Genomic DNA, 25,987 nt, shown 5'->3' with positions numbered 1-25,987 from the left:
CTTTTTAAAATTCATCAACATGAGCGAGACCTCACCCTCGACCTTAACTGTCAGTCATTATTGTGATTTTTAACCTCTGTGGATGTGGGTGTGGCCTCTATCACTGAGGGTTTCCAACAAAAATGTTTTTTTTGTTTGTTTTTTTAGTTCTCTGAGAGAAAAGATGAAATAAAATAATAGAATAAAAGATGTCACTGCTCCCTCTGCTGGTCAGCTTCAGATACTGAAGGCCATTGCTGTAATCAGATTTGTCAGTGGTTCAGTGCATCAGCGTCATATTTCATATGTGCAAATAAGCATTCAGATGATGTTTGTTTGTTTGTGTGTGCAGGAGATGGTGGACTGGTTCAACGCCATCAGGGCGGCCCGGTTTCATTACCTGCAGGTGGCTTTTCCTGGAGCCAGCGATGAAGAGGTGAGGGTGACTCCTTCATGGAGTCATCGACCAGTTTTATCACTAGTTTAGTGAATGATTTTTTTTTTTTTACAGCGTTGTCACAACATCAGCATCAGCTGTGAGATCAACAAAATGTGCTGTAAAAACAACGGAACAGAACGATCATTCAGAATTTCCTTCACATAACAGAGATCACATTTTTAACAGACATTTTGATTTAGTCTGAAATGTTCTGAAACAGTCTCTTCTTCTAATATACTTTAATTTGTTCATGAAATTCACACATGGTGTTACAATGTACACAAAATCACACAGTATTAGGTTTTATCATTTGTACTATATTCACATGTCACACCAAGTGTTCCCTGTGGGGAGTCAGGAAATCTTATGGGATTCCCAAATGATGTCATGAGGGAACCCCAACAACAACAACAACATGAATGTTTCCATTTTATGGCACAAAAGCACCTTGTAATATTTTAATATCGATGCAAAATATAAAGTCAGTGCTTTTGCTGAGACATTGGAAGTCTGATTTGTCTGATTGGAAGAAAAGAGGGAATTTCTGGACAGGATGGTGATAGTCCAGACGTTCTCTCGTCTGTCTTTATCATCAGCGGTCTTTGTGATGTCATGAACCAGGCAGTAAAACAACTTACTTACTTAAATTACTCACATGATGATGGCAGAGGCTGGCGCACTTTGGCTGCCATGCCGGACTGTGTCCCGCTACCGGATCCATCTCCAGGTCTTTGCTTGCTACATTGCAAGCCAACAAGAGTCCATCTGCTTAGCCAGCCAGCTTCTTGCAATCCTGCTGTGGTCTTCTCTTCTGGGCTTTGACTGGTTTTCTTGCCAGCCATCCCGCACGTGGCTGACCTCCATTCATTGTGCGGGCTCGTAAGGCGACCCACTCAGTAACCCTTCCAGGCTGCCTGCCCTCCTTATTGGATTGCTGCTGTAGCTCGTGCTGTGGAGTACCGTGTGGCTGATCTGCGGGTTGATACCTGGTTAAATGGTAAATGGACTGCATTTATATAGGTAGACCATCACCTCCCCTGTTTCTGTCTACATGTTGGTGTTCGCCGCTCGCTAGTGCACCACACTCAGACCATGTCGCTACATTGTCTCAACCTGACACAACATGTCAGTTTCCCCACCCACAGCTGTGGTCACATCCTTGATTTGGTCTGCTCTACTGATCTCACTCTTTCCCAACTCTCCAGCATCAATCTAAAGATCTCAGACCACCTGACAGTCGTAATGGATAGTGACACCCCCATTCCCATTCCAAAGGACAAACACAACATATCCTTCAGGAACATAAATTCTGTCTCATCTTCTGCTCTATCAGCCTCTCAGCTGACTCCCATTAAAATCAAAACCATCTCATTCACTCACTCTGCACCCTGGTGTACTGCTGAACTCAGTCAAATGAAAACTCATAAACACCAGCCTGAAAGACTTCACAAGAAAACTGGCCTCGCCGTACATCTCCAAGCCGGCGCTGATTATCTCCAACACTATAAAGACGCCTGTTCCACATCAAACACTCTGTCTCCATCAACCCACACACTCTTTTTTACACCATTAGCACACTTCTCTAATCCAGCGACAGCACCTCTGCTTCTATCACAGTTGACGAATGTAACACCTTCCTTTCCTTTTTGCAAACAAAAATTGACACCATCTACAGTGACCTCAGCGCCCCCCACCTCTCTCTCCCCCCTTCACCACTCAGTCCCCCGTCTCAGTTCTCCTGTGTGTCTCCCACTGAGCTCCACAACCTCATGGCAGGTATGACAAGCTCCACCTGTGTTCTGGATCCCATCCACTCTTGTTAAGGACTGTTTTCCAGTCTCTTCCACTCTGATCACAGACATCATCAGCTCTTCCTTCAGCTCTGGTCTCATCCCTCAAAAGTCAAACTGGCTGTTGTCACCCCATCCTCAAAAAACCTGGACTCCATCCTGGCCTCATCACAAACATCTTTCCTTCTTATCAAAGCTTCTTGAACATGTTCTCACCTCCCAACTTAAAGCCCACCTCATCTCCAATGACCTGTTTGAACCTTTTCAATCCAGTTTTCACTCCAAAAAACAGTACTGAAACAGCCCTTCTCAAAGTCTCCAATGATCTCCTCCTTTCCTCAGACTCTGCTAATCTCAGCATTGTCGTCCTCTTCGACCTCACCGCAGCTTTTGACACAATTAATCACACCATTCTTCTTTTCTGCCTTCAATCCTCACTCAACATCACCCACACTGCTCTTACCTGCTACGGTCTGATCTCACAAACAGACAACAATTCATCAACATCAGTAACTGCACCTCCTCCATCGCCCCTTTGTCCCAAGGGGTCTCCCAGGGCTCCTCTCCTCTTCATCCCCTACATGCTTCCCCTTTAGGGATGGATAATGATGAGATTTTATTGATATCGATGCCATTTTCGATTCCACAATTTCAATTTAATTTCAATTTCAATTTATTTTCATTTATATAGCGCCAAATCACAACAGAGTTGCCTCAAAGCGCTTCACACAGGTAAGGTCTGACCTTACTAACCCCCAGAGCAACAGTGGTAAGGAAAAACTCCCTCTGAGGAAGAAACCTCCAGCAGACCAGACTCAAAGGGGTGACCCTCTGCTTGGGCCATGCTACAAACATAACTTATTGATATTGATTCCTTATCAATTGCTTTATCAATACCTCCTGTGAATTTTCTGTGTAGTAAAAGTAGGCTTTACAACTTTTATATGTCAGCAACATTTTATTGAGTTAAATAAATATGAAATTGGTCACTGGACCCTTGATCTCTGAACTTAAATAGAAATAAAAAAATCTGTAGTTTTTCTCAAAAGCGTTTCCTTTCAGACATTAATGGCACAAATCTAACTCTGTACCTCTGAGCTGAGCCCAGCCGGCTGCACGTCAGCATCTATGTAATTCATAAAGAACGCAGGATGTCTCATTTTGGGAGGAAAAACATTTTGGTTGATTCTAGTTTGTTGTCTGTGTTACAGTGTTTGGAAAGAGGTGTCATTTGATTTAAACAGTGATTCACTTTGAAGGTATTAATTCCAGCCGGACTCTAACTTGACTCGGCAGAGAGCTGCGCAGCCTTTGGAGCTGTGCGAACGGAACGGAGGATGATTCTCGTTTCTTGAGTGCAAGAAGACAAGAGTCCCAGTTAGTGACTTTAATCAGCACAAAAGTGACTCACAATTGACATCTTTAAATGGCTTTGAGAGGAGTTAAGAAGCGGACTTGCTGCTTCTGAAAGGCATTGAATCAAAGAACCAACAAAGCAGCGAATCGGAGCACTGCTTCATTGCTTCAAGCTTCAAATCGGAGCTGCGCTGCAGAAGCAGATTACAAACCCGCTGCAGGGTCTGTAATCACCATAGAGACATGATCATTTTCCAGACAAACACCCTCAAAAACAACGGCCGCTTTAAAGGATCAATAAGGGAATCATTAAGCAAAAAGACTATTGATGTCGGTGGATCGAATCATTTCTTAACGATTCTCGAAAAGAACTGATTCTTGATACCCAAGTTTATTCCCCTTGGTAAAATCATATGTCATCATGGTCTTCCTTAATGTTATGCTGACGATGTCCACCTCTACATTTCCACCAAATCCATCATCACTGCGACTCACTCGACTGCCTCACTGAGTATAAGCCCTGGATGCAAATTAACTTTCTCAAATTCAACTGCGACAAATCTGAAATAATCAATATTGGTCCCAAATCCCTCATCAACACCACCCATAACTTCTGCCTCAACACTGGTAACTCCACCCCGTCTCCCTCCCCTCATATCTGCGGCCTTGGAGGCATCTTTGAAACCAACTTGTCTTTTGAACACCACATCAATCACATCACTAGAACCACTTTTTTCCACCTCAAGAACATTGCTTGTCTCCATCCGTCACTCTCCTTTTCTGCTGCAGATTTGGTGGTTACAAAGAAAACCTGCACCCTCTCGGCTCTTTCTGGAATGAGTTTGAGACCTCTATTTTACATGATTGAATCTCTGCTGGTTCTGATTGTCTTTTTTTTGGGGGGGGGGTGTCTTTTTTACTCTAGTTGGTGCCCAAACTGACCCGAAACTTCATGAAAGAAGGCTTTATGGAGAAAACAGGCCCAAAGGTTTGTCCTGTGGTTACACTCACTCTCAGCTTTGCAGGTGATTGAAGTTATCATCATTTCACACAGGACAAGGACATATAGAAGCCCAAATAAATGAAAAGTAGCATGTCATTTAAATCCCGTAGCTTTTATTTATTATTTGTATATCCATAAATATTTTGTCTAATTTTAAACTTGGGCATGTTGGCGAAGGGAACAGAGGTGATGAGGAAGTAATGGGTGTCAGGATTCATGACGTGGCACAAACAGGATGTGTACACAAATGCAGACTCACGGCTGAGTCTGCATTTGTCATCAAAAAAGGCTTGATCTTGTCTTCAGGCAGTGGTACGGTACACAGAATGACAGTCAGCAATGCAGAAGTACAGACAGCTGTAAGGCAGAGTCGTGGTCCAGAAAACAAGCACAGTTCAGAGACACAGCAAGACAGATTCAAAGGCTGTGGCTAAGGCAAGGTCAAAAATGCAAACCAGAGTCATTAAAGGGGTCAGCACAAGGACAAAGACTAAACAAGGGCTGTGGCCTGAAGCAGGTCTGACTTTGGTTTCATGCACATCTGCTCTGTGTTGAGAACTTTCTCCTTCTTTGCGTCAGCACACAGAAGGCTTCAAGAAGAGATGGTTTACGATGGACGACAGGAGACTCATGTATTTCAAAGACCCTCTGGTGAGATCTGCACCCTTTCTTGCATTCAAACCCGTCACGTTGCGTGTTCACGCTTCCTTCTGTCTCCCACAGGACGCCTACGCCCGAGGCGAGGTCTTCATCGGCAGTAAGGAGAACAGCTACACCGTTCAGGCTGGCCTGCCTCCGTCCACTCAGGGCTGCCACTGGAACCACGGCATCACCATCGTCACACCAGACAGAAAGTTCCTGTTCGCCTGTGAGACAGAAGCTGAACAGCGCGACTGGATCACTGCCTTCCAAAGGGTCATCAACCGACCAATGAGGCCACAGGAATATGCAGGTACCAGAAACTTAGCTGTTAGTGACATCGTCTGTCGAGTTGCACACATGATTCGACAGCAGGGTTTTAGCCAAAACAATAATGAGAGGACACATCCCAAAGCCAGAAGTATTGGATGTGGACGTACACAGAATATGGAAGTTATATTTGACTTTAAAAGGTACATCAAAACAGATTTTACACCATATGAGCCCTTTAAATGTAACTGGTTAAAAGGTCAGGTTTGAATGTCTTTGTGAGCTTAATAATCGTGCAACTTAAAGACAAATTAGGACTTTAAGGGGGGCAGAGGAACAGCGCGGAAAGGTTTCCTACTCCAGAGAACTACAATCAACTTTAGAAAACTGTAAATGTAGCCCTGAATCTTGCACATTGGTGTCTTGTTGAAAATTTCAAGTGTACCAACTTTTGAGGACCGACCGTGTTTATCAGCACAACAGTTAAAAACAAAATTTACCATTTAACCCTCAGTCGACCGAGTCGGGTCATTTATGACCCCGGTATATATTTTTGTGCACCATTTTTTTCTAATTTTAATTGGAAAAAAATTTCCTACCATGAATTTGTCAATTTATCTGCCCTGCATTTGTTCATAGAATTTTATGATCCATGTGGAGAGTCTAATCCAAACTTGTACAGGGTCACTTATGACCACAGGAAAATCTGTGAGATTTTCAACCTTATAGCTTCAGATGATTTTGTAATTTGCCAACTTCAATCATTATATTTTACTGTATTTCAAGGAAGCCAAAAGACAGAGAACAGCAAGATTTACAGCTGCATGAGCACTGAGACTGATTCTTGATGCCCAGAGTGATGATGAAGAGGATGATGGATAAATATATTAGAGAGTGAAATAAATATGAAAACCCTAAAACAATCATTCATATAGAAGTATTCCAATATAAAGCCAATGGGGTCATGAATAAGCCCACTCGGTCATATTTGTCACTAAAATAGCTCGGTCGCTTCTTCTTCTTTGTCTTTTGGCTGTTCCCGTTAGGGGTCGCCACAGCAGATCAATTGTTTCCATCTCACCCTGTCCTCTGTATCTTCCTCTGTCACACCAACCACCTGCATGTCCTCTCTCAGCACATCCATAAACCTCCTCTTTGGTCTCCCTCTTCTCCTCCTGCCTGGTGGCTCCATCCTCAGCATCCTTCTCCCTATATACCCTGGGTCCCTCTTCTGCACATGTCCAAACCATCTCAATCTCGCCTCTCTGACTTTGTCTCAAAACCGTCCCACCTGAGCTGTCCCTCTGATATGTTCATTCCTAATCTTGTCCATTCTTGTCACTCCCAAAAAGAATCTCAACATCTTCAGCTCTGCCACCTCCAGCTCTGCCTCCTGTCTTTTTGTTAGTGCCACCGTCTCTAAACCATACAACATAGCTGGTCTCACTACTGTCTTGTAAACTTTCTCCTTCACTCTTGCTGATATTCTTCAGTCACAAATCACTCCTGCCACCTTTCTCCACCCACTCCACCCTGCCTGCACTCTCTTCTTCACCTCTCTACCACACTCTCCATTACTTTGAACAGTTGACCCCAAATATTTAAACTCATCTACTTTCACCACTTCTACTCCTTGTAACTGCACTATTCCACTGGGCTCCCTCTCATTCACACACATGTACTCAGTCTTGCTTCTACTGACTTTCCCTTCTCTCCAAAGCATATCTCCACTTCTCCAGACTAGACTCAACTTGCTCTCTACTCTCACTACAGATCACAATGTCATCTGCAAACATCATAGTCCATGGGGACTCCTGTCTGATCTCATCTGTCAACCTGTCCATCACCACTGCAAACAAGAAAGGACTCAGAGCTGATCCTTGGTGTAATCCCACCTCCACCTTGAATGAGTCTGTCATTCCGACTGCGCATCTCACCGCTGTCACACTATTCTTGTACATGTGCTGCACTACCCTAACATACTTCTCTGCCACTCCAGACTTCCTCATACAATACCACAGCTCTTCTCTTGGCACCCTATCATAAGCTTTTTCTAAGTCCACAAACACACAATGTAACTCTTTCTGTCCTTCTCTGTACTTTTCCAACAGTATTCTCAGAGCAAACATTGCATCTGTAGTGCTCTTTCTCGGCATGAAACCATATTGCTGCTCACAGATCTTCACCTGTTTTCTAAGCCTAGCTTCTACTACTCTTTCCCATAACTTCATGCTGTGGCTGATCAGCTTTATGCCTCTGTAGTTACTGCAACTCTGCACATCACCCTTGTTCTTGAAAATAGGAACCAGCACACTTCGTCTCCACTCCTCAGGCATCCTCTCACTTTCCAAGATTTTATTAAACAATCTGGTTAGAAACTCTACTGCCATCTCTCCTAGACATTTCCATGCCTCCATTGGAATGTCATCTGGACCAACTGCCTTTCCACTCTTCATCCTCTTCATAGCAGCCCTCACTTCTTCCTTGCTAATCGCTTTTACTTCCTGATTTACTCTCACCACATCATCCAGCCTTTTCTCTCGCTCATTTTCTTTATTCATCAACTCTTCAAAATATTCCCTCCACCTTCTCAGCACACACTCCTCACTTGTCAGCACATTACCATGTGCATCTTTTACCACCCTAACCTGCTGCACATCCTTTCCAGCTCTGTCCCTTTGTCTGGCCAATCGGTACAAGTCCTTTTCTCCTTCTTTACTATTCAACTTCTTGTACAGCTTGCAATATGCCTTTTCCTTTGCTTTTGCCACTTCTCTTCTCGCCTTACGCCGCATCTCCTTGTACTCCTGTCTACTTTCTTCATCTCTCCGATTATCCCAAAACTTTTTCGCCAACCTCTTTCTCCTTATGCTTTCCTGGACCTCTTCATTCCACCACCAAGTCTCCTTGTCTTCCTTCCACTGTCCAGATGTCATACCCAGTACTGTCCTAGCTGTCTCCCTCACCACATCTGCAGTACTTTTCCAGTTGTCCAAAATTGCTTCCCCTCCAACCAGTGCTTCTCTCACCTGCTCGCTAAATTTCACACAACAGTCTTCCTCCTTCAGCTTCCACCATCTGATCCTTTGTTGAGCTCTCACTCTCTTCTTCTTCTTTACCTCTAAAGTCATCCTACAAACAACCATCCTATGCTGTCTAGTGACACTCTCTCCTGCTACCACCTTACAGTCTCTGATTTCTTTTAGCTTGCATCTCCTATAAAGAATGTAGTCCACCTGTGTGCACCTTCCTGCACTCTTATATGTTACCCTGTGCTCCTCCCTTTTCTTAAAGTAGGTATTCACCACAGCCATTTCCATCCTTTTTGAAAAATCAACTACCATCTGTCCTTCCCCATTCCTATCCTTGATACCATATCTACCCATTACTTCCTCATCACCTCTGTTCCCTTCACCAACATGGCCATTGAAGTCTGCTCCTATCACCACTCTTTCATGCTTGGGTTCACTCTCCACCACCTCATCTAACACACTTCAGAAATCTTCTTTCTCCTTCATCTCACAACCTACCTGTGGGGCATATGCACTGATGATATTCATCATCACCCCTTCAATTTCCAATTCACACTCATCACCCTGTCAGACACTCGCTTAACCTCCAACACACTTTTAACATACTCTTCCTTTAAAATGACCCCAACACCATTTCTCTTCCTGTCCTCACCATGGTACAACAACTTGTACCCATCGCCGATGCTCCTGCTCTTGCTTCCCTTCCACTTGGTCTCTTGCACACACAATATGTCTACCTTTCTCCTCTCCATCATATCAGCCAGCTCTCTCCCTTTACCAGTCATACTACCAACATTCAAAGTCCCCACTCTCATTTCCACCCTTCTAGTTTTCTTCTTCTCCCGCTGTTCGTGGCAACATTTTCCTCCTCTTCTTCGTCGTCTTCGCCCAGCAGTAGCCCAATTTTCACCGGCACCCTGTTGGGCAGTAGCACCGGTGGCAGACGTCGTTAACCCGGGCCACGACCGATCCGGTATGGGAATTCGATTCTGAGTCTGCATAGTTGGGTTGGCTTGTTTTACGCCGGATGCCCTTCCTGACGCAACCCTCCTCATTTATCCGGGCTTGGGACTGGCACTCAGAATGTACTGGCTGCACACCCCATGTGGCTGAGTTAAAATAGCTCGGTCGCTTGATGGTTAAAAAAGATGCTATAAGGAGGTTATTTTTTACTTTAAGCACAAGGGGGCAGTGTTACAGAAGAAATCAATGGTCTGACTGTACAACACTCTAAAAATTTAGAAATTTAAAGATTACTTTTAAGTCATATCTCAGTTTCCTGGTGGGGATGTTAAGTGATGCATATTTATTTCAAATGCATCATCATTATTATTATTATTATTATTATTATTATTATTGCTAAATAAGATTCTGGCATCTTGTTTTATTTGTCTCTGCAGTCGAGGCTCATTTTAAACACAAGCCCTGAAAACTACAAGAAGCCACACATTGAGCTGGACCGGTCCGGTCTGGGTCAGATCAGAGGCGAGCGTGAGGCCACAGACCGTGTGTGGTGGGGCATGATGGAGCCGGTCAGCAGGCTGGAAGGGGGAGGGTTCCAGGCTCCTCGTCTACCTGGGAGGAGGACAATTCCTGAAGTAAAACCAACAACAATGTGGCAGAAGACAAAGAACTGCAGTGTTAAAAAAAAATAAGCAAAAATGAAACGAAAGCTGCAAGCCGGACTCTCATCCTCGCCGTACGGTGACGCGTCAGAGGACTGATGACATCATCGTGGCCTCCAAACTCCCTTCGTCTCCTTGGCCGTGTAGGTCTCTTCTCCTTTCTTCTTGTGAATGATTCCGTCTGCCTGTAATCTACTGTAATTATGTCATCTAGAGTCCGATCACCGGCTGCTGAAGGAAAACGGTGCGTTGTTAATTCATTGAATGTACAGTTTCGACAGCAGAGGCTTTGCTGTGTGTGTGTGGGGGGGGGGGTGTCAGGTTTACATAGTGGTTGAGGAGGACACTGTGAGGTTGAACTTGTGGCACTGAATTCTTGTTAGACCTCAATCTCCAAAGTGCTGCTACCAACAAATATGCACAGAGATGCACACGATGGTTTCAGCTGGAGTCGTCCGGTTTGCATCCAGGCAGCGTTCGTTTACCTCAGTCTGACAGCTCGTCTCATATTTATTTCTCCTCGTGTTCATCGTAAAACATTCCTGCTGCTTCACTCAACTGTAATATGACTGGACTGTAATTTATTAAACTCCTGTAATGATTTAATTTCATTTGTGCATCTTGCTTTCAAGTGAAACACTAGTTGAATTTCAATTTCAATTTATTTTCCTTTATATAACTTCAAATCACAACAGAGTTGCCTCAAGGCGATTCACACAGGTAAGGTCTAACCTTATCAACCCCCAGAGCAACAGTGGTAAGGAAAAACTCCCTCTGAGGAAGAAACCTCAAGCAGACCAGACTCAAAGGGGTGACCCTCTGCTTGGGCCATGATACAGACATAAATTATCAACTCAATCAATCAACTTTTTTTTTATATAGCGCCAAATCACAACAAACAGTTGCCCCAAGGCGCTTTATATTGTAAGGCAAGGCCATACAATAATTATGTAAAACCCCAACGGTCAAAACGACCCCCTGTGAGCAAGCACTTGGTGACAGTGGGAAGGAAAAACTCCCTTTTAACAGGAAGAAACCTCCAGCAGAACCAGGCTCAGGGAGGGGCAGTCTTCTGCTGGGACTGGTTGGGGCTGAGGGAGAGAACCAGGAAAAAGACATGCTGTGGAGGGGAGCAGAGATCGATCACTAATGATTAAATGCAGAGTGGTGCATACAGAGCAAAAACAGAAAGAAACAGTGCATCATGGGAACCCCCCAGCAGTCTACGTCTATAGCAGCATAACTAAGGGATGGTTCAGGGTCACCTGATCCAGCCCTAACTATAAGCTTTAGCAAAAAGGAAAGTTTTAAGCCTAATCTTAAAAGTAGAGAGGGTGTCTGTCTCCCTGATCTGAATTGGGAGCTGGTTCCACAGGAGAGGAGCCTGAAAGCTGAAGGCTCTGCCTCCCATTCTACTCTTACAAACCCTAGGAATTACAAGTAAGCCTGCAGTCTGAGAGCGAAGCGCTCTATTGGGGTGATATGGTACTACGAGGTCCCTAAGATAAGATGGGACCTGATTATTCAAAACCTTATAAGTAAGAAGAAGAATTTTAAATTCTATTCTAGAATTAACAGGAAGCCAATGAAGAGAGGCCAATATGGGTGAGATATGCTCTCTCCTTCTAGTCCCCGTCAGTACTCTAGCTGCAGCATTTTGAATTAACTGAAGGCTTTTTAGGGAACTTTTAGGACAACCTGATAATAATGAATTACAATAGTCCAGCCTAGAGGAAATAAATGCATGAATTAGTTTTTCAGCATCACTCTGAGACAAGACCTTTCTGATTTTAGAGATATTGCGTAAATGCAAAAAAGCAGTCCTACATATTTGTTTAATATGCGCTTTGAATGACATATCCTGATCAAAAATGACTCCAAGATTTCTCACAGTATTACTAGAGGTCAGGGTAATGCCATCCACAGTAAGGATCTGGTTAGACACCATGTTTCTAAGATTTGTGGGGCCAAGTACAATAACTTCAGTTTTATCTGAGTTTAAAAGCAGGAAATTAGAGGTCATCCATGTCTTTATGTCTGTAAGACAATCCTGCAGTTTAGCTAATTGGTGTGTGTCCTCTGGCTTCATGGATAGATAAAGCTGGGTATCATCTGCGTAACAATGAAAATTTAAGCAATACCGTCTAATAATACTGCCTAAGGGAAGCATGTATAAAGTGAATAAAATTGGTCCTAGCACAGAACCTTGTGGAACTCCATAATTAACTTTAGTCTGTGAAGAAGATTCCCCATTTACATGAACAAATTGTAATCTATTAGACAAATATGATTCAAACCACCGCAGCGCAGTGCCTTTAATACCTATGGCATGCTCTAATCTCTGTAATAAAATTTTATGGTCAACAGTATCAAAAGCAGCACTGAGGTCTAACAGAACAAGCACAGAGATGAGTCCACTGTCCGAGGCCATAAGAAGATCATTTGTAACCTTCACTAATGCTGTTTCTGTACTATGATGAATTCTAAAACCTGACTGAAACTCTTCAAATAGACCATTCCTCTGCAGATGATCAGTTAGCTGTTTTACAACTACCCTTTCAAGAATTTTTGAGAGAAAAGGAAGGTTGGAGATTGGCCTATAATTAGCTAAGATAGCTGGGTCAAGTGATGGCTTTTTAAGTAATGGTTTAATTACTGCCACCTTAAAAGCCTGTGGTACATAGCCAACTAACAAAGATAGATTGATCATATTTAAGATCGAAGCATTAAATAATGGTAGGGCTTCCTTGAGCAGCCTGGTAGGAATGGGGTCTAATAAACATGTTGATGGTTTGGATGAAGTAACTAATGAAAATAACTCAGACAGAACAATCGGCGAGAAAGAGTCTAACCAAATACAGGCATCACTGAAAGCAGCCAAAGATAACGATACGTCTTTGGGATGGTTATGAGTAATTTTTTCTCTAATAGTTAAAATTTTGTTAGCAAAGAAAGTCATGAAGTCATTACTAGTTAAAGTTAATGGAATACTCAGCTCAATAGAGCTCTGACTCTTTGTCAGCCTGGCTACAGTGCTGAAAAGAAACCTGGGGTTGTTCTTATTTTCTTCAATTAGTGATGAGTAGAAAGATGTCCTAGCTTTACGGAGGGCTTTTTTATAGAGCAACAGACTCTTTTTCCAGGCTAAGTGAAGATCTTCTAAATTAGTGAGACGCCATTTCCTCTCCAACTTACGGGTTATCTGCTTTAAGCTACGAGTTTGTGAGTTATACCACGGAGTCAGGCACTTCTGATTTAAAGCTCTCTTTTTTTAGAGGAGCTACAGCATCCAAAGTTGTCTTCAATGAGGATGTAAAACTATTGACGAGATACTCTATCTCACTTACAGAGTTTAGGTAGCTACTCTGCACTGTGTTGGTATATGGCATTAGAGAACATAAAGAAGGAATCATATCCTTAAACCTAGTTACAGCTCTTTCTGAAAGACTTCTAGTGTAATGAAACTTATTCCCCACTGCTGGGTAGTCCATCAGAGTAAATGTAAATGTTATTAAGAAATGATCAGACAGAAGGGAGTTTTCAGGGAATACTGTTAAGTCTTCTATTTCCATACCATAAGTCAGAACAAGATCTAAGATATGATTAAAGTGGTGGGTGGACTCATTTACTTTTTGAGCAAAGCCAATAGAGTCTAATAATAGATTAAATGCAGTGTTGAGGCTGTCATTCTCAGCATCTGTGTGGATGTTAAAATCGCCCACTATAATTATCTTATCTGAGCTAAGCACTAAGTCAGACAAAAGGTCTGAAAATTCACAGAGAAACTCACAGTAACGACCAGGTGGAGGATAGATAATAACAAATAAAACTGGTTTTTGGGACTTCCAATTTGGATGGACAAGACTAAGAGACAAGCTTTCAAATGAATTAAAGCTCTGTCTGGGTTTTTGATTAATTAATAAGCTGGAATGGAAGATTGCTGCTAATCCTCCGCCCCGGCCCGTGCTACGAGCATTCTGACAGTTAGTGTGACTCGGGGGTGTTGACTCATTTAAACTAACATATTCATCCTGCTGTAACCAGGTTTCTGTAAGGCAGAATAAATCAATATGTTGATCAATTATTATATCATTTACCAACAGGGACTTAGAAGAGAGAGACCTAATGTTTAATAGACCACATTTAACTGTTTTAGTCTGTGGTGCAGTTGAAGGTGCTATATTATTTTTTCTTTTTGAATTTTTATGCTTAAATAGATTTTTGCTGGTTATTGGTGGTCTGGGAGCAGGCACCGTCTCTACGGGGATGGGGTAATGAGGGGATGGCAGGGGGAGAGAAGCTGCAGAGAGGTGTGTAAGACTACAACTCTGCTTCCTGGTCCCAACCCTGGATAGTCACGGTTTGGAGGATTTAAGAAAATTGGCCAGATTTCTAGAAATGAGAGCTGCTCCATCCAAAGTGGGATGGATGCCGTCTCTCCTAACAAGACCAGGTTTTCCCCAGAAGCTTTGCCAATTATCTATGAAGCCCACCTCATTTTTTGGACACCACTCAGACAGCCAGCAATTCAAGGAGAACATGCGGCTAAACATGTCACTCCCGGTCTGATTGGGGAGGGGCCCAGAGAAAACTACAGATGGGACCTGATTATTCAAAACCTTATAAGTAAGAAGAAGAATTTTAAATTCTATTCTAGAATTAACAGGAAGCCAATGAAGAGAGGCCTTAACCCAAATGATTGACTTCTGGCTGACCTTGCCAGGGCAATTCTGGAATCCACCTAAGTTTTTATCATTTTTGGTCCAAATCTGGTTGGATTGTTGTGAAAATGTATTCATTTAGGGCAGTTTTTGAATCAACCTTTATTGACGTACCAAATTTAGTAGAAATCAGCAAAAGCGACCTGTGAAAAGTCAACCAATGAGCAGACAGGCAGACCTGACCCTAACCCGAGACTGACCTTTGGCAAGGTTGACCTTGTTGCACAATTCCAGAACACGCTTCCATATGTGTGCCAGGCTTGGTGTAAAAACAAAAAAAATTTAAATTTTGACCTTTGACATGATGACCTTCAGGGCAGTTCTGGTGTTGACCGTTATTGACATACCAGGTTTGGTGAAGATCAGCCAAAGGTTCTGGGGGGATTAAACGCTCAAACTAAAGTATGATAACATATTTTCCTATAAACACTGGAATCTGTAAGAAATACTCCACAAAAATGTGTTGTGTAATCAAAGCGTTGCCCAGTAGATGGAGGTCTTCTTCTCAAATATTGGCTTTGCCCTGTCAGATACAAGCATCCTTAAAAAACAAAAAATTAATTTTGTTAATGAGGGAATGGATTTTTTTCAGCCCACAGAACATGTGAGATGCGATAAAGGTTTCTTGGCTTTACTTGGCAGCACCAGTTTTGGGGAGATTGGTGCCAAAAAATTCCATGAGCAACAATAAGCCATCTCAGTTATGAGTGTGCATGCCTGGGAGAGCTTATAGCACTTCCGGGTCAATGGTCGCGGGACCCAAGCACTGGTGTCGCCAACCAAACGGTCCCCCCTAAAAATTGGTCTCAGACATTATAAAGAGTAGACGCCACATCGATGAGCCGTGGGGCTGCCATCTTGGACCAGTCATCTGACCCGCTCCACTCAGTGCTGTTCAACAGGTGCAGCTTAGGTAATCCATTGTAACTTTCTGAATACTAAACTGATTTTCACACATTTTTTTCTGCAAATGTCATACATGTAGCTATGATACGGGACAAATGGTTTGTCGTATTTTCATATTCATAGTGGTGTGACCGTAGGACCTTTGTGGCCGGAACGGCGGTTGGATCGAACTCCGGACGACTCGCACTAAAGACCGTTCCTCTACCAGGTCAGCCAAAGGGGAATTCCCCGTTAGCCAAGCTAGTGGGAACGTCTTTTCAATCAGGACTCAGGACCTTCATCCTGCTACAGTGGGATTAACAGTAATAGAATATTCTGATACAGCCTAGACTGTAGACACCATAAACGTAATATCCTCGCTGCAGTGAGTCAGCCAAGGACCATGGTTCTCTTTCAGAGCTTTTATTTTTAACACACCAAAGACAACAGAGTTGCTGTTGCAGCCACAACTCACGCTGACGACACCTTCTCTTTTCTCTCTTCCTCCTCACCACACCCTCACTCCCCCTCCCAACTCGAGAACAGTTAACCCTTGCGTGACAGCGTGAACATTAGAACTATGATCATTACACTGCCCCCCCCTTTATGAAGCCCCTCGTCCACGAGGGGTCAACAAATAATCCCCAAACCGTGGAGGTCTCCGTCTCTGTCTTTGTGGCCTGCGTGGGGCTGGCCCACGCTCATTCCCAGATGGCAGCAGAGACATAGTGGATGTCACTGGAAATGGGACTGGGGAATCTGGTCCTGCTGAGCGTTCTGGGCTACAGAGTGGGGCAGAACTTTTTTCAAATGAAGGGAGAGCCCCTCCCCTATAGGGTGCCAATCTATCCCGGTGGAGGGCTACTTTCCTGCCCTTTGGGGGCACCTGAACCCTATAAACCACCTCCCCGACACGCTCTAGCACCCTGCATGGGCCAACCCAGTGACTGTCCAGTTTTGGACAACGCCCCTTCTTACGTTTGGGCGAATAGACCCAAACCAGTTCACTGGCCGTAAAACTTCTGCCCTTGCTCCTCAAATCGTAATTCCTCTTTTGTCTCATGCCAGCCTTCTCCAGCTGGTCCCTGGCAAACGTGTGGGCTATCTCGAGACGATCTTGCAGCTTTCTTGCATACTCCGGCCCTGGTGGGTCCCATGTTGTGTCTGGTGGCCGCCCAAAAACCAGCTCAGCTGGTGTCCGGATTTCCCTAGCCAGCATCAGCATGGCAGGGGTACAGTTTGTAAAGCTCTGGACAGCAGAGCGGTAGGCCATCAAAACCAGGGGAATGTGTCTGTCCCAGTCGCGCTGGTGGGTGGCAGTAAGGATTGCTAGCTGCTGCTGCATTGTGCGGTTAAAACGCTCCACTAACCCGTCACTCTGTGGATGTAATGGTGTGGTGCGTGTTTTCTGCACATTCAACCGGTCACACAAAGCTGTGAAAACCTTGGACTCGAAGTTCCGGCCCTGGTCACTGTGGATTATGTCAGGTGTTCCAAACCGGCTGAACATGCCCTCCAACAGGGCGTCTGCCACTGTTTCTGCTTCTTGATCCGGCAGAGCATAAGCTTCTGGCCATTTTGTAAAGTAGTCCATCGCACAGAGCACATACTTATTTCCTCTGTCAGACACTGGAAAGGGGCCCATGATGTCCACCGCTACCCTCTCCATGGGCTCCCCAACTGCTTGCTGCTGTAGAGGGGCCCGGGACTGATCAAGGGGTCCTTTATAGGCTGCACAATCATCGCAGCGCCGACAGAAATCCTCGACATCACGGCGATGCTGACCCCAGTAGAACCCCTGGCGCAGCCGACGGAGGGTCTTAGTACTCCCGAAGTGTCCTGAGCCTGTGCCCCCATGGCACGCCTTCAGCACTATCTGTCTAAGGGTTCTGGGGACCACTACCTGCCATCTCTCTTCCCCTGTGGCAGGCTCCTTCCATGCTCGCTGGAGTACCCCATCTAGCATGCGTAACATGCTAAACTTACTCCACAGGCCCTTAACAGTCCCCGACAGGCCCATCACCCCCTCCCAGGATGGTCTGACCCCGCTTTGGACCCACTGCCGCACACATTTCAACTCTTTGTCGTTTTCCTGCTGAGAGGCCCAATCCGCAGCCCCAACAACCTCTAGAGAGCAGCATGTTTGTTCAGCAGCCAACCCCACCCCCCTGAGTTCCATTTCCCTGGCATCCCTGCGGTCGCAGTAGCTGCAACCGTCCACTGCACATGGACGCCGGGACAGGGCATCAGCATTGGCGTGCTGGGCCCCTGGTCGATGCACGACACTGAAGTGAAAAGACTGCAACTCCTCCAGCCACCTTGCAACGTGGCCTTCCGGCTCCCTGAAAGATACCAGCCACTGAAGGGCTGCATGATCAGTCCTGATTGTGAAGGGCACGCCACATAAATAATACTTGAAGTGCCGGGCAGCCAAAACAACAGCAAGAAGCTCACGTCTGGTCACACAATAGCGTCTCTCACTCTTATTGAAAACACGGCTGAAATATGCCACCACCCGCTCCCCTTCAGGACCCACCTGCGCCAATACTGCTCCCATTCCCACATCACTGGCATCCGTATCCAGCAAGAATGGCAAAGTGGGATCCGGTGTGATGAGAACAGGGGCATTTGTGAGAGCTTGCTTAAGGGTAGAAAATGCCTCTTGGCAGTTTGGTGTCCACATGAAAGGCTGGTTGTTCTGGAGGAGACGGAAAAGAGGGGCTCCAATGCAGGAAAAACCCTTCACGAACCTCCGATAGTAAGAGGCCAGCCCGAGAAAACTCTTGAGCTGCTTCTGGTTATCTGGGACTGGCCAGTCCCAGATAGCCTGAATTTTCACCTGGAGCGTGCTGATGCTTTCGCTGCTCACTTTGTGGCCAAGGAACTCCACCTCCCGCTGCATAAAGTGACACTTCTCCGGGTGCAACTTCAACCCGGCAGCAGCAATCCTTCCCAACACCAGCCTCAGGGAGTCCAGCGCAGCCTCGAAGGACCTCCCATGGACGAGGACATCGTCCAGGTACACTAAGCACTCCTGTCGAGGAACCTTGGCCAGAACATTGTCCATAAGCCTCTCGAATGTCCCAGGCGCGTTACACAGTCCAAAGCTGAGAACCTTGAACTGCCAATGTCCCCTGGTGGTGCTGAATGCTGTCTTTGGCCTGGATTCCTGGGTGATGGGCACCTGCCAATACCCACTGCGCAGGTCCAGTGAAGAGAACCATGAGGAGCCGGACACCAAATCCAGGGTCTCATCAACTCGGGGAAGGGGGTAACAGTCTTTTTTTGTCACCTTGTTTAGGGGCCTATAATCCACGCAAAACCTCCACCTTGAGCTATTCTTTTTAGGGACCATGACCACAGCCGAAGATCATGGGCTGTCTGAGGGCTCGATTATGCCCGCCTCCAGCATGGCTTGAACCTCACGATCAGCAGCCTCCTGTCGAATCATAGGCAAGCGACGGGGTCGCACTTTGATGGGCTGTGCATCCCCAGTGTCAATGTTGTGCTCCGCCAGGTGTGTGAGGCCCACTTCATTGTCACTGAGTGCAAAAATGTCCTTAAATTCCCACAGAACCTGCCACAGTTCTACCTGCTGCCGTTCATCCAGACCAACGCAGCTTCCTTGCCAGATACCCCGGATGGCCTCCCCGCGATCCACTGGGGCATCCAGCGGAGCTAAAACATCTGCAGACAGCACAGCTGGGGTGAGTGGTGTGGGCGGGCTGGGCTGGATCTCATCCAGATGAGGAGTGGCTAGCTCTGAATGTGCAGCAGTGCATGAGGTGGGTGCCGCCGGGAGAACCTGATTGTAGTGCGGGATTAGTGGGGTAGTCTGCCCTCCCGGCAAGATGAGCATACCTGCCCCGAGGTCCACTACACACCCTGTGCTTCTGAGAAAGTCCAGGCCCAAGACACATGGGTCTTTCACCTCAGCCACCCATGCCGAAAAAGTCACTGCCAAACTCCCTACTGTGAAAACAAACGTTCCTCTGCCCTTCATTTCAGCCGTCTGACCAGTCACTGTCCGCAGCCTTACCGACGTCTGCTCTAGAACGGTCCCTTCTGGGACGACATCAGGTCTCACCAATGTGGCAGTAGATCCCGTATCCACGAGGGCTGGGCAGGAAACATTTCCAATCAGCACAGGAACATGGCAGCGGTCACCCACCTCTGTCCAGCCCACAGTCTCTACCGCATCAGCATGCGGATCCCGGTGAATGGTTGACGGGGTCCGTGTCATCCGGGCTACACGGACCCTTTCCCGTTTCCCTGCTGACCTTTAGCTTCTGGACAGCGACGGAGCATGTGTCCTGGCTTGCCACACCCCCAACAGACAGCAGGCAGGTTGTGTTGCACTCCGCTCACACTAGGTCCCACTGACAGATTTTTCACAGCACGTACCAGCTCCTCTACCCACACCGGTCTCTGTTCTGGCAGCTCTTTCACAGTGGTAGCCATCACTGGTGTAGGTGTTGACGGCTTTATGGCACAGGTGGCGACCTCCCTCTCTAGGGCCAGTTCAAGTGCCTCAGCTAGTGTCACGGGGTGGGCGAGCTGTACGTGTAAGCGCAGCTCCACAGGTGTCAGGGCATGGATGAACTGGTCACAGACTAGCTCATTCAGGATTGTGCTTGGCATTCCTTCATATGCGCGTCTGCCCAAGCTCTCAATCTCATGTGCCAGGGATCGCAGGGGCTCATCCGGCCGCCTGACACGGTGTTTAAACTCACACCGCAGGGAGTCTTTCAGATTAAAAAGTCCAAAGCGTCTCTGCAGAGCTCCGACCAACATAGAGTAGTCCCCTCTCTCCTCTGGGGTCAGGAGCAGGAGGCAGTCTGCAGCTTCCTCTGTCAATGAAAGTGCCAGCTGCACGGCTTTAATCTTCTCAGACCAGCCCGCAGTGGCTGCTAACAGTTCGAACTGTGCCCGGTAAGCTTCCCAGCTCCCTCTGCCGGAGAACAGCGGTGTCGTGGAGCGGGTGACAAAGAGCTGCTGGGCACCGCCATCTTTGTTAGTCTCAGGTCCCGCGCTGCATTCAAGAGTGGGCTGCATGGCGTCCCGACGGCGGGTAACAGTGCTGTCCAGCCGCTGTGAACTGCAGCACTCCGAGGCAATCACGGTGTTTTCTGGAATGTCTATTGCGCATTCATCGGCCTCCTTCTTTACCTGCAGCCGGGCACTCGAGCTAGAGGACATCTTCTCCCCCCGCTTAAAGCAGTGGCTCATGCAGTGGGCAAATTCCGAGCTTCTGACACCAATGTAATATCCTCGCTGCAGTGAGTCAGCCAAGGACCATGGTTCTCTTTCAGAGCTTTTATTTTTAACACACCAAAGACAACAGAGTTGCTGTTGCAGCCACAACTCACGCTGACGACACCTTCTCTTTTTTCTCTTCCTCCTCACCACACCCTCACTCCCCCTCCCAACTCGAGAACAGTTAACCCTTGCGTGACAGCGTGAACATTGGAACTATGATCATTACAATATATATATATATGTATAAATTGAATTATGATAATGGTGTGATGTCTCCCTGCGCCTGGGGTTCTGCTGTCTCTCCTTGAAGAAGGGAGAAAGTCATTGTAAAGATCTGAGGATGCTTTTAAAGGAATTTAGTGGATCTATTAAAATATTCACTGATGGCTCAAAAGATCCTGTTTCTGGGAAAACGGATTGGGGTTTTATTGCAGATGAGAAACTTTCTTTCAGTATCAGCTTCCCAGACATGTCCATCTTCTCAGCTGAATTTATGGTGATTCACAGGGCAATGGAATGGATAACGGAGTGTAATAAGCCTCAGTACAGTGTCACATGCTTGGACTCCGCTGCTGCTCTGGTGGCTCCAGAAGGAACTTCTGGGTCTCATCCTGATTTGATATTGGAGATCTTGTGTAGTCTTTTTAAGGACTGATGGGCCTTTCACACTGAATGCATCAGATGCTTCAAAATCAGTCTAAAAAGCATTATTTTCAATGAGACGCGTTGCGTTTTAGATGCGTCAGATGCATCGCGTCAAAAGCCAAGCTAAACCGACGCATTTGACGGGAGCGCGCATTGCCGCTTGTCAGCAGGCTGATGGAGTCAAAGTTCAATCCAATCCAACTTCCGACCTGCTGAGCTGTGACGTACCTTTGCGTTGTCCAATAGGAACGACGCGTCGGGCCAAAACACGGAAGATGGGTGGCAGAAACCACTGATCTCTACAAAATGGATCTGTTATATGGCTGGGGGGGCCTGGCTGCCGGTTTGTTTGTCTTTTTGTTTTCCTCCCAGGTAGCGTGCATTTGGGACTGAGTGGCTGTGTTGCTGAGGCTGTCAGGACCTCACCCTGATCACCTGCGACTCGTCAGGACTCACAGCTGAGGTGCATCTGGATGGATTGGAGCATGTTGGCATTTAAGACTGGAGTGCACAGTGTGTATTTGCCAGAGACTCGACCTTGTGACCAGACGGGTGAGATCGTCGTCTTGGGAGCCATCTCATCAGCAGCGGACGCTGAGAATGTCCAGGTTTGATGCACGGTCTGTGAAAGAGGAGGGGGTGAGGTCTCACGCTCGTCAGCACACTTCCTGAGGTACGTTGGATTTTGTGACTAACAGTTATACAGTCAGTAAATGTGGTGTCCCTCACACCTTATTGTATTGAGCTGTATGTTAGTCATGTATCAGCTTCCACTGCGGTGGAGTTTTGTGAACGGGATGTTCCATGCCTGCAGGTTGGGAAGCTGATCAGTAATCAAGCCAGGAAGTGTTTGCTGTTTGTACACCTTTAAGTGTTCTGTGTGTAGAGTGTGGACTCACATAATGGTTCCTTCTTTCACAGACTCGGTTGTTGCGGCCACCTGGGGGGTGTCGGCGGGGTCCTTGGGTCCGAAACAGCTTCTGGCTCCGGACCGTTAGCGCTGCTGGGAGCGCACCACGCCAGGCCGCACCTTTCTGTTATTACATTTTCACTGTTATGTATTAAATTCAGTTAGCCTTTGTACCGTGCTCTGCTTATTTCATACTGGGTCCTTCAAACGCTGGTCGGTTCTCCGAGCTGCGTCCGACACATAACAGTAGTCTCTGGCCAAACATCACGGACCCAGCGTTAGCAGAGACGGTAACGCGCCGGGAAGGCGGCAGCAGACGTTCAGTGGTTATCCGGATCAGTTGCGGGGCTCTCCGCCCGGAAGGTGCGTGTTTGAGACCCATTACTGGATACTAATTTGTGCTCTCTTGCAGCCGTGTTCCTGTGTTGTGCCTCATCCGTGGATCGTGGTGGAGTGTGACTGGCGACGGCTTCGCGTCACACTCCGACCGGATGGGAGGTGTAAACGGGAGCTGCAAGAGTGCGTTTGTAATGGGTTCACGCGCACGGCGGAGCTCTGTTAGCACGGGTCGCTGGGCTTCCTGTGTTACAGTCGTAGCCCCGTTTCCCCGGATAAAGGTAACTACTGCGTCTGTTGTATCAGCTCCGGCGTTATTTAGTTGAGCACATTTTGGTTGTGTGTTGCACTGAGCTGCGCACACAAAAGCAGCTCGTTTGTTTTTTTCTGTCGCCCAAGGGGTTTTTTCATTTTTAGCACTCTGGTTCCCCCTTGTGGTGACTGAATCACGGTACCGTCAAGCTCTGGAGTAGGAACAGGTGTGTTCCATTTGGTTGAGCTTGATGGTATAACTCACTGATTTGTTTTGTGTTAGTTCATTTTGTGTGGGTGTTTTTTGAGTTGGTTTTTGTGTGGGCTTTTCTTTTTTGTTGTCCACTATTTGTCTGGGGGTGTGACCCTGTAGCCTTTGCTAAACAAGAACAAAAAAAAAAAAAAAAAAAAGAAAAACGGGGACCCAAACAACTGTGTGTTGGTCTGTTTTTTTTTTCTTTTGTTTCTTTTTGTTTCACGTCCCCAGGGTTAGATGGAACGGTCCCCTGGGGGGTGATGGGGTGGTATTTGGGTTGTTTTTTCTCTTTGTTTTTTGTTGTGCCCTCTCTTCTCCTCTGACTCCAGCCGGGTGTGCCGTAGTGTCGGCATTGCTGGAGGGGTGCAGTTAGGTTGTGCTGGGCGTTTCCCAGGTGGCCTCTGTACCCGGGAGGGGAGGGGGGGGGGGTTTGGGGTTTTTTTTTTGTTTTCCCTCCCCCAGTTTCCGCCCTCAGGGTTTGACTGTGGTGTCCTCTGGGGGGGAAAGGGCGTTGGGTCCATCTAGCCGTGGACGGCCGGGGCTGGGTCCATTGGTCGTGAGGGGAGGCGTCTCCTGGGGTTGACGAGTGGTCCTCTGGGGGGCGCTGGTAGTCCCCGTGGGTGACGGTGGATCCCAGAGGGACCTCGGCCGTGGTTATTACTCCTGGAGCTGGCGGGTGGCCCTCTGGGGGGTGTTGGTCCCTGCGTGTCGTTTGGGGGGGAGGAGGGGGGGTATTTTGGCATTTTTGTTTGTGAGCTTACATGTGGGTTGTTTTTCTTTTCTCCCCTTCCCTGGGGTTTGATGGAACGGTCCTCTGGGGGGGGGGGGGGGGGGGGGGGGGGGGGGGGGGGTGTGTTTTAGTATTTTTGTTTGTAGGCTTGGGTTTGGGTTGTTTTTCCTTTTTCCCCTTCCCTGGGGTTTGATGGGACGGTCCCCTGGGGCGGGGGGGGGTGTTTTGGTTGTTTTGTGTTATGACTAATCACACGTTTGGTTAAAGGCTGACCGCACAGGTGTAGGAACTCCTGGCCACACCTGTGCTGAGACTGTCAAACAAGGGCAAAGATGCAGCCAGTTCAACCAGTCTGTTGGAGGACGAACGCAGACGCGGTTTCCAGCCATGGTCCCTGGAGGGGGGTGTTTCTCCTGGGCCAGGTGTGTGTGGTCGCCGGGAGGCTTCCCGTGAGGGTGGGGTACTGTTATATGGCTGGGGGGGCCTGGCTGCCGGTTTGTTTGTCTTTTTGTTTTCCTCCCAGGTGGCGTGCATTTGGGACTGAGTGGCTGTGTTGCTGAGGCTGTCAGGACCTCACCCTGATCACCTGCGACTCGTCAGGACTCACAGCTGAGGTGCATCTGGATGGATTGGAGCATGTTGGCATTTAAGGGCAGTTGGGGCAACTGTTTGTTGTGATTTGGCGCTATACAAGAAAAAAGTTGATTGATTGATTTAAGACTGGAGTGCACAGTGTGTATTTGCCAGAGACTCGACCTTGTGACCAGACGGGTGAGATCGTCGTCTTGGGAGCCATCTCATCAGCAGCGGACGCTGAGAATGTCCAGGTTTGATGCACGGTCTGTGAAAGAGGAGGGGGTGAGGTCTCACGCTCGTCAGCACACTTCCTGAGGTACGTTGGATTTTGTGACTAACAGTTATACAGTCAGTAAATGTGGTGTCAGCTTCCACTGCGGTGGAGTTTTGTGAACGGGATGTTCCATGCCTGCAGGTTGGGAAGCTGATCAGTAATCAAGCCAGGAAGTGTTTGCTGTTTGTACACCTTTAAGTGTTCTGTGTGTAGAGTGTGGACTCACATAATGGTTCCTTCTTTCACAGACTCGGTTGTTGCGGCCACCTGGGGGGTGTCGGCGGGGTCCTTGGGTCCGAAACAGCTTCTGGCTCCGGACCGTTAGCGCTGCTGGGAGCGCACCACGCCAGGCCGCACCTTTCTGTTATTACATTTTCACTGTTATGTATTAAATTCAGTTAGCCTTTGTACTGTGCTCTGCTTATTTCATACTGGGTCCTTCAAACGCTGGTCGGTTCTCCGAGCTGCGTCCGACACATAACAGGATCCGTGGAAACCACTGATCTGTGCAAAACATACATGTCACAGGACTGCTCATTTGTGGAGCAGTTTGCTGAAGAAAAATCCTTCAAAATGTTTTTTTGTTGTTGTTACCTCAGAATTTCTGATTACTGTTAAAAAAAAGTTTAGAACTTGTAATTAAAACAGCTAAATAAAGCAAATAGTTCTTTAGAAACCTTTCATCTGTAAATTAAAACCACCTGTTATTTCAGATTAATTTCTTGTTTAACATAAGGAACCTCAGACATTTATTTTTAGACAAAATAACATGTAAATTTGTACATTTTTAAAGTCTGGTAGATTATATCTCATTTCAACCAGAAAACAGACACTAAATAAATACAAATGTTTATTATAAATGCAACAGGAAATAATTTAACAATGACTGCAGTGTGATTGACTTTGATTTCATGGACATTTTTAATGATCCGTTCATTTATTGTTAAAATATAAAATAGAACAGCTTTTTAAAAAATAATAAAATAGTTGCTGTTTAAAGAGCCTTTTAT

General features: G+C 46.5%; 1 protein-coding gene across 4 annotated transcripts in view; it reads left to right on the top strand.

The window, feature by feature from the left end:
* The window catches only part of LOC117531069 (arf-GAP with dual PH domain-containing protein 1), a 65,938-nt gene extending 55,770 nt beyond the window's left edge, over window positions 1–10,168 (top strand). For all 4 annotated transcript variants that reach the window (XM_034194096.1, XM_034194099.1, XM_034194097.1 and 1 more), the window contains 5 exons: window positions 332–415; window positions 4,490–4,552; window positions 5,147–5,218; window positions 5,291–5,519; window positions 9,909–10,168. In XM_034194096.1, coding sequence (XP_034049987.1) covers window positions 332–415; window positions 4,490–4,552; window positions 5,147–5,218; window positions 5,291–5,519; window positions 9,909–9,937 — 477 coding nt within the window. In that variant the 3' untranslated portion in view covers window positions 9,938–10,168. The remainder of the gene's footprint in view (window positions 1–331; window positions 416–4,489; window positions 4,553–5,146; window positions 5,219–5,290; window positions 5,520–9,908) is intronic.
* Window positions 10,169–25,987: the final 15,819 nt, after the last annotated feature.

This window comes from Thalassophryne amazonica, chromosome 18 (genome assembly GCF_902500255.1).
Source record: "Thalassophryne amazonica chromosome 18, fThaAma1.1, whole genome shotgun sequence".
Classification (NCBI taxonomy): Eukaryota; Metazoa; Chordata; class Actinopteri; order Batrachoidiformes; family Batrachoididae; genus Thalassophryne; species Thalassophryne amazonica.
Note: the sequence above shows the minus strand (reverse complement) of the source record. Positions and strands in the feature narration are given on the sequence as shown.